The 9658-nt window shown below is 45.1% G+C and overlaps 1 protein-coding gene across 2 annotated transcripts in view; it reads left to right on the forward strand.

Annotated features, from left to right (window-relative positions):
• LOC141052012 (cytochrome P450 2A4-like) overlaps window positions 1-6860 on the forward strand; it is a 139592-nt gene extending 132732 nt beyond the window's left edge. For both annotated transcript variants that reach the window (XM_073549180.1, XM_073549179.1), the window contains exon 9: window positions 5279-6860. In XM_073549180.1, coding sequence (XP_073405281.1) covers window positions 5279-5463 — 185 coding nt within the window. In that variant the 3' untranslated portion in view covers window positions 5464-6860. The remainder of the gene's footprint in view (window positions 1-5278) is intronic.
• The last annotated feature ends 2798 nt before the right edge of the window (window positions 6861-9658 follow it).

Consider the following 9658-nt stretch of genomic DNA (forward strand, 5'->3'; position numbering starts at 1 on the left):
AAGCAATATATAGGGGCGGGCATTGGACCTCTCACTCTGCCTGCGTGCATTTGCACATTTTTGGTTTGTGGGACATATTCATTGCCCTTAGTGCTTTTTTGTGCTAGCACTGTTCAATTGAATATGTTATGTTTTGTCATATGAAATGAAGGTTATACTTTCTCGTCCCCCGTATATATGGGTTATATTGAAGCAGTATATGTAGACCACGGTGCCTTTTTTGTGACAAGCTATCTGCTATAATTTTCTATCTGTATTGTTCCTTGCTCTGTGTCCAATAAAACAATTTTATATATTTTCGACCTTTATTGTCGTTTTGGAAGGTTTTTATCTTCCCTCTCCTCCTATGTCAGTCTGACAATTGGTCTGTGTACAGTCCACAGCACTATAAGTATTATGGGGTATTTTATTGTTACACTGTCTTTACTATGATATATTCCCCATATAGCAGGTTTGCTGGAGTATGCCTCTTTTTTCTTTATCTTCTCTAATTTAAGTTGCATCTCTTCTTCAGGATAGCGTGCTTGCATTTTGGCGGCTTCCGCATTTGTGTGGGCAATGGCGACCACGCTGCTGATAGATACAGTCTTTGAGGAGACGGATGTAGCAGATTTTGTTATGTGTGATTTGTGGGACATGGTGTCTTGGAGGGATGCTTCGCTGTGCAGAGATTGCTGTAGCTGTGTTAGTCTCTGTGTAGCCAGTGAATTGAATCTCACTAGATGGATTTCTGCAGTTTACTAGTTCCTACAAACTGGGTGAAGGGGTGTCTTTTCCCTGAATTGCACTAGCTGGATGGTGCTGTGTAAGGCTACTTTCACACATCAGGTTTTCGGCGTCAGGCGCGATCCGGCGTCGTGCCGGAATGCCGGATCCGGCAAATGTTTTGTAAAACCTGATGTGCCGGATCCGGTTTTCTGCCGGATCCGTCTTGTTCTTGACAGACAAAACCGGATCCGTCTCATCCGGTTCATCCGTTTTTCTATCCGTTTTTCGACGGATTACGCCGGATCTGGTTTTTAAAATTGACCCTTGTGGCCTTCCGAACGGGATTGGCTACTGGAAAACTATATATAGCATGTTCCTACAGCCCTTCTTTGACAGGTTGTAGAGGAGAAAGTGCAGGTTGGAGAGAAGAGCAAGTTACTGGCGAAGATGGATGTTGTCATTGGAAATATTACCACTAGAAGTTCTGTGACGGTTTCAGTAATGAGGGACAATTTTGCACTATACTTTATGTCACCTCAAGGCAGAGTACACTGGCAGGATGACAGAGTGTGAAAGATTTGTGCCCTAACCAAACTTGTGTACCTTCTGGACCAACAGTATATACCTTTGCCAACCAAAGTTGGCTATCTTGTCATGGTCTTACTATTTTTAGCTTTAGGCCACAGGTGTGTACCTGGTTGTGTTTTATGCAAAGTATTTCACCTTTTAACAAAAGTTGTGTACATTGTTAGGAAATCACCAACAATAAACACAACTTTTCAGGTGAAATACTTTGCTTCAAACACAACCAGAAACACAACTGTGGCAAAAAGCTAAAATTTACCCACAGTTATATACCTGGTTTTGAATACCTTTTTACCTTTTAAATACCCTGTATTTAACCTTTTTTTTAAACATATTTCGCCGCAGAAAGAAATGACAGACAACCAGTGTAAACAATAATTTAACTTTTATTTAAAATATTTTTTTTAGTGTAAACTGTTTTTAAAGTTAAAAAAACTTTTTTAATAAAGGTTTGAAACCAACCAAATGGGCATTTTTATTACAAAAAAAACATTATAACTCGGTGTAGTGTGGGGTGGAAATACTGCTGGAGGGGCTGCGGGACACTTCGACAATGGGAGTGTGGAGAGAGGACTGGGATCGTGGTGGGGAAGGAACAGTTAGAGGTGATGGTGTGGAAAAAGCTACAGAATGGGTGGACATGTGGGAGGCAGAAGAGGTGGTGGGCGGTGGAGTGGAGGGTTGGGCAGGGACTGTAGGAGCAGATGATATTGATGGAAAGTTGTATGGGGAAGGAGTTTGGTACGGGGAAGGAGTTTGGTACGGGGAAGGAGTTTGGTACGGGGCAGGTTGCTGGAAGTGGGGAGATGTCTGGTACTGGGGAGGTTGCTGGTACTGGGAAGGTTGCTTGTACTGGTGAGGTTGCTGGTATGTAATAGGAGGGGGAGGATGGAAAGTGGCTGGAGGGGGTGCAGATGTAATAGGAGGGGGAGGATGGAAAGTGGCTGGAGGGGGTGCAGATGTAATAGGAGGGGGAGGATAGAAAGTGGCTGGAGGGGGTGCAGGTGGAGGAACTACAGTGGTGGGAGGTGGAGGTTGGGAGGTAACCTGCTGTAGAGCACCGTGGCACGAATGCATTACATGCATCTGCTGGGTAGGAGATAGTGTTGCCATGCGCTCCACAACAGACCTGAAAAAGGTGTGGTTTGGCGAAGATCTTGCTTCTGAATGCATGGTTTGCAGAAGTGTCTTCACCTCCAGAATGCTGGAGTTGATCTGCTGAAAGCCTGCGGAGACTTGCTCTGACAAGACTTTTAGACAGTTCTGGAAAGATGCATTCAGATGCAAGAACTCTGGCGCATAACTCTTTTCCTGACCCCTCTGCCGCTGCCGCCCAGTACCCGCAGGTGTACTAGAGGTGGCAGGGGCAGAAGGGTGGGGTAAAGGGAAAGCGATCTCCTCACCAGCAGCTTCATGTAATGTAGGCGGCCACGATGCTCCTGTGCTGGTGGATGGGACAGATGGGTCGAATGTGTGGGAAGGCTGGGAAGGTGCAGATGTACCGGGGCGGTCGAAGTGTCCCTCGGTGCCGGTCTCCTCAGGGATCGCCTCAGAAGGGTCCAATCGTGCAGGCTCCCGAGTGCTGCTCACCGTGCTGTGGAATAAAGAGACAAAAAAACAATTAAAATACTGACATGGTATGGCCCTGGCTGAAAAAAAAAAGTTACATCTAACATTTTTTTTCACATGTGGTGTGTAATATTTACCTTCTAGTGACCATTGTTTCCCGGAGGAACGACAGGGCTTGTGCGTACTTGTACTTGCTCCTGCGTCCTCCAGATCCACTCGGGGCCCGCATCTCTTTATTGAACTCCTTCTTGAAACGATCCCTCACAGACCGCCACCGATTCACAATTCTGTTCCCTGAAACGAGAAAGGAGTGGTTAGTATACAACATCAGTGTTTCACAAACTCCAGTCCTCATGGTCCCCAGGGGTCATGTTTTCAGGATTTCCATAGTAAATAGAAATCCTGAACACATGATCCGTGGGGACCACGAGGACTGGAGTTCGGGAAACACTGGTTTACATCAAGCAACCGGTACTGTATATACTTACGCTCTTTAATCTGGGCCCGAACATCGAGGTCCTCCCAGCGGCCCACAAGGAGCGAACAGATTTCCTCCCAGAGTCGTCGGGTAACGATAAGGTCAGCGTGGCGGCGGTCAGCCATATTCCAGAGCGGCTCCCTTTCTCTGACGAGATCGATGAGGTGGTCCACATCGAGTCCTCCATCCTCACCGTCAGAGTCGGGAGCACGCTGTGAAGGCTGTTAAAGAAAAAGACAAAAATAACATAATTAGCCTCCACAAAAGAAATGAAATAAAAAGTGCAAAAAAACAAAGCAAAAATATTTATACTTACACGCTGGTGACCGCCGCGTTGCTGTCGCCGACGACCCTGGGAGGCACTGCGAGGACCTCTTGGCCGAGCACCAGATTGGGAAGACTAGAGAAGAAAACAAAAAATGTTATGTCTTTGGATGTAGGCATTTGTTTGCTGTGTGTGGTCTGCAGAACATTGTTTTCTATGTGTTGTGTGTAGTGTGATGTTGTGTTTCTGCGTTTGATGCAAAAAACTTACCAATTGTGAGCCCACTCCAAGTGTCTGTCCACCCCTTCCTTCTTCTTCTGGGAGCTCCTCTTCATCTTGTGAATCCTGTTTTGAAATAAAAGGCAATGAATAGACATATATTACAGAGATGATGGATTTTGGAAATAAAAACTTACCGTCAAACGCTGACGATGCTAGGGAGGGCTCCCAGAAGATGATGTGCTGTCTTCCTGGTGGCCACACTCCATGCCTGTGGGTGGTGTTCCAGCTGCTGCCATTGCTGCTGCTGCTGCTGCTGCATCTATTGGGCGGCTGTTGAATAAAGAGAAACAAAGGGCCAATGAATATCTTGATATTCAATAGCCCTAGTTTGGAGGAATGGGGGATTTGATAATTACCGTCTCTCATCTGCTGCTGGCCTCCCCTCCTCAGCATGTTCCATTTGCTGCTCCATTTGGGGTGGTGGTGGTGCTGATGGTGCTGCAGTGGTCTCCTGCCTTCTCCTGCTGCGCTTGGTTGCTTTCTTGGGTGGCATGTTGGGTGTGGCTGTGGGTCCCACTGTCTTGCTTTTATATATGTCTTGTGGGCAGAGCTACTGAGCATGCTCAGACCAAAAAAAACGGATCCGGCCACCGGATCCGGCTTTCGCCGGATCAGTCGCATTGCGGCGCTCATAGGCTTTCATTGTGTGAAAAAGCCGGACGCGCCGGATCCGGCGTGTCCGGCTTTTTCGCCGGAGACAAAAAACGTTACAGTAGCCGTTTTTTCCAGACGCCGGATCGCGACACATTGCCGGATCCGGCGAAAACCGGATGAAACGCATGGCCATCCGGCACGATCCGGCACAAATGCAAGTCAATGGGGGGGAAACCGGATCCGGCATTGCATTTCGCCAGATCCGGTTTCTGTCAAAAGCACCGGATCGCGCCTGACGGCGAAAACCTGATGTGTGAAAGAGGCCTAACTGGCCTCTGCAGGATGGAAGACTCTTCTATCTCTGGGTTCCACTAGCTGTTCACGGTGGTCCTGCAAGATGGAAGGCTCTTCTCTCTGTATTCCCACTAGCTGGAGAGCCAGATTCCCAGCCCCGCAGTGTGAATACATCATATCACACTGCGGGACGGGATCTGGGGCCTCCACAACACGTTAGCTCACTCATCACTTGTAAATACATGACTTAACTTAGGTTTCAAATTAACTGGGATTTGGAATATGGGACTACTGTATCTAACCTTGACATGGTTTTTAGGCTGGGTTTAAGGAAGACCAGACTTGTCTCCCAACGAGCACATCTGGGATTTCTTGGGTTTGCAATTGCACAGGAAGCGGATCTTGATTATTTGCCCAAGTAAATTCAGTGTGGCAGCACATTCTTCAGACAACCTTTAATAACCTCATTGATAATAGATTGCCAATGTGTTCTGTTTTCTCAGGCAAGCGCATGTGTATGGGAGAAGGCCTGGCTCGCATGCAGCTCTTCCTATTTCTAACCTCTACACTGCAGAAGTTCATCTTGGAGCCCACTGTAGACAGAAATAATCTGAGCATAAAACCCGATCCAAACGTTAATGGTTTGAAAGCTCAGTCATACCAGATGAGAATTGTGCCACGTTTCTGAGCTGAAGACAAACTTCTTACTTAAAGAAAACCTACAAGTTCCAGAAGTTAAAAAAAGTGCACAAAAATTCACATATTTTTTTTAAATTTTTTTAGCACTGTGATACCACAATAGTAACTGACACAAAATAGTATACTGTATATTCTAACTTCCAAAATAAAATTTTATGTTAACTAAAATATTAAAATATTAGACTGTAAAGAAATATATATATATATATATATATATATATATATACACACACACACACACTGAGGGAAGCAAGTATTTGATCCCTTGCTGATTTTGTAAGTTTGCCCACTGACAAAGACATGTCTATTTTAAAGGTAGGTTAATTTTAATGAGAGATAGAATATCAAAAATATAATCCAGAAAATTACATTGTATAAATTATATAAATTTATTTGCATTTTGCAGTAAGAATTAAGTATTTGATCCCCTACCAAGAGTTCTGGCTGCTACAGACCAGTTAGATGCTCCTAATCAGAGTAATCCTTGACTCTGCACTGTCTTTCAAACTGCACATCCAAGCTCTTTCAACCTCCTGTCGCCTCCAGCTCAAAAATATTTCCAGAATCCGTCCTTTCCTCAACCCTCAATCTACTAAAATGCTTGTGCATGCCCTCATCATTTCCCGCCGTGACTACTGCAACATCCTTTTCTGTGGCCTCCCAGCTAACACCTTCGCACCACTCCAGTCCATGCTTAACTCTGCTGCCTGATTAATTTGTCTCTTTCCTCACTAATCCTCCACTTCTCCACTCTGCGAAATCTCTTCACTGGCTCCCATTCCCTCAGCGTATCCAATTCAAATTACTAATACTGACCTACAAGGCCATCCATAACATGTCTCCTCAATATATCACTGAACTAATCTCCTGATATCTTCCCTCATGTAATCTCCTGTCCTCCCAAGACTTCCTTCTCTCCTCCACATTTATTCACTCCTCACCCAACCGCCTCCAAGATTTCTCCCAAATATCCCCATCCTCAGGAATTCTTTGCCCCAACACATGCGACTATCAACCACATTCGGATCCTTCAGACGGAACCTGAAAACACATCTCTTCAGGAAAGCTTACAGCCTGCAATAACCCCGCTGCATCCTCACCACTACCGGAGCTACCGCCTCACCAACACCAGAGCTGCTGCAACCCCCCAACCTACTGTCTCCTTCCCCAACATCCTGTAGAATGTAAGCCCACAAGGGCAGGGTCCTCTCCCCTCTGAATCAGTCTGTCATTGTTAGTTTGTTTACTATAAGTGATATCTGTAATTTGTATGTAACCCTCTCATGTACAGCACCATGGAATCAATGGTGCTATAGAAATAAATAATAATAATCAACTCGTTACCTGCATTAAAGACAGCTGTCTTACATAGTCACCTTTATAAAAGACTCGTGTCCACAGACTCAATTAATTAGTCAGACTCTAACCTCTACAACATGGGCAAGACCAAAGAGCTTTCAAAGGATGAAAGGGATAATAATAATAATAATAATAATAATAATTAATACATTTTATTTCTGTAGCGACAACATATTCCGCAGCACTTTGCATTTCAGAGGGGACTTGTACAGACGATAGACGTTACAGCATAACAATAATCACATAGATCATAACAGATACCAAGAGGAATGAGGGCCCTGCTCACAAGTTACAATCTATGAGGAAAAAAGGTAGACACGAAAGGTGGGTGGTAACAATTGCCCTGATTGTTTGGACCAGCCGTAATGTTAAGTGTGTAACAGTACAGACACAGAGGGATAATAGATGCATAAAGCATGTGGGAACATGATACGGGGAACCTGGTTATGGTAAAACTTTTGACTGTGCCACACAGGGATAGTTAGATTAATGTGTTGAGGCGGTAGGCCAGTCAGAATAAATGCGTTTTCAGGGCACGCTTAAAATTGTAGGGATTGGGGAATAATCGTATTGACCTGGGAAGTGCATTCCAAAGAATTGGCGCAGCGCGTGTATAGTCTTGGAGACGGGAGTGGGAGGTTCTGATTATTGAGGATGCTAACCACAGGTCATCAGCAGAACGGAGGGCATGGGTAGGGTGGTAGCCTAAAATGAGGGAGGAGATGTAGGGTGGTGCTGAGTCATGGAGAGCTTTGTGGATGAGGGTAATAAGTTTGTACTGGATTCTGGAGTGGATGGATTGCCAGTGTAATGACTGGACAAGATCATAGACCTGCACAAAGCTGGAATGGGCTGCAAAACCATACTTAAGATGCTGGGTGAGAAGGAGACAACTGTTGGTGCAATAGTAAGAAAATGGAAGAAATACAAAATGACTGTCAATTAACATCGATCTGGGGCATCATGCAAAATCTCACCTCGTGGGGTATCCTTGATCATGAGGAAGGTGAGGAATCAGCCTAAAACTACATGAGGAGAACTTGTTAAAGATCTCAAGGCAGCTGGGACCATAGTCAACAAGAAAACGATTTCTAACACATTATGCCTTAAAGGTTTAAAATCCTGCAGTGCCCTCAAGGTCCCCCTGCTCAAGAAGTCACATGTGCAGGCGGCCCATCTGAAGTTTGCCAATGAACACCTGGATGATTCTGTGAGTGACTGGGAGGAGGAGCTGTGGTCAGATGAGACAAAAATTGAGCTCTTTGGCATTAACTCAACCCGCCATGTTAGGAGGAAGAGAAATGCTGCATATGGCCCAAAGAACACCGTCCCCACTGTCAAGCATGGAGATTGAAGCATTATGTTTTGGGGGTGTTTCTCTGCTAAGGGCTCAGGACTACTTCACCGCATCAATAGGAGAATGGATGGAGCCATGTACCGTAAAATCCTGAGTGACAATCTCCTTACCTCCGCCAGGACAATAAAAATGGGTCATGGCTGGGTCTTCCAGGAAGACAATAACCCAAAACATACAGCCAAGGCAACAAAGGAGTGGATCAATAAGAAGCACTTTAAGGTCATGGAGTTGTCTAGCCAGTCTCCATACCTTAATCCCATAGAAAGCTTATGGAGGGAGTTGAAGCTCCGAGTTGCCAAGCGACAGCACCAAAATTTTAATGATTTAGAAATGATCTGCAAAGCGGATTGGACCAAAATTCCTCCTGACTAGTGTTGAGCATTCCGATACCGCAAGTATCGGGTATCGGCCGATACTTGCTGTATCGGAATTCCGATACCGACTTCCGATATTTTTTCAATATCGGAAGTCGGCATCGGAATCGGAAGTTCAAAGTTGATTGACAGCCTGACGTCATCATGATGCGCGGTGTGTGCGCATCATGATGCGCCGTCATTTCGGGCCTTCCGGGGGTCTCTGCCGGCCTGCCGGGGGGCTGTGCCGGCCTGCCGGGGGGCTGTGCCGGCCTGCCGGTGGTCTGTGCACCCTGTGGGGGTCTGTACCGGCCTGCCGGGGGGCTGTGCCGGCCTGCCGGTGGTCTGTGCACCCTGTGGGGGTCTGTACCGGCCTGCCGGGGGGCTGTGCCGGCCTGCCGGGGGGCTGTGCTGATGTCCGGGGGTCTGTGCAAGCATCGTCCGATGGGACTACAAGTCCCATCTGGCGATGCCTGCTACCATGACAGTGATTGACACATTAGCCAATGATGGGACAGTAGTAGTCCCATCATCCGGCTAATGTGTTAAATGTTAAAAAAAAAAAAAAAAAAATACTACATACATACTACATACATACTACATGCATGCTACATACATACTACATGCTACATACATACTACATACATACTACATACATACATACTACATAACACATATATACTACATACATACTACATACATACTACATACTACATACATACTACATACATACTACATACATACTACATGCTACATACATACTACATACATACTACATACATACTACATGTATGTAGCATGCATGTAGTATATATGTAGTATGTATGTAGCATGTATTATGTATGTAGCATGCATGTAGTATGTATGTAGTATGTATGTAGTATGTATGTAGCATGTAGTATGTATGTAGCATGCATGTAGTATATATGTAGTATGTATGTAGCATGTAGTATGTATGTAGCATGTAGTATATATGTAGCATGCAGTATGTATGTAGTATGTATGTAGCATATATGTAGTATGTATGTAGCATATAGTATATATGTAGTATGCATGTTGCATGCATGTAGTATATATGTAGTATGTATGTTGCATGTAGTATATATGTAGTATGT

The sequence above is a fragment of the Dendrobates tinctorius genome, unplaced genomic scaffold, assembly GCF_039654945.1.
Source record: "Dendrobates tinctorius isolate UK_male_01 unplaced genomic scaffold, ASM3965494v1 ptg000158l, whole genome shotgun sequence".
Classification (NCBI taxonomy): domain Eukaryota; kingdom Metazoa; phylum Chordata; class Amphibia; order Anura; family Dendrobatidae; genus Dendrobates; species Dendrobates tinctorius.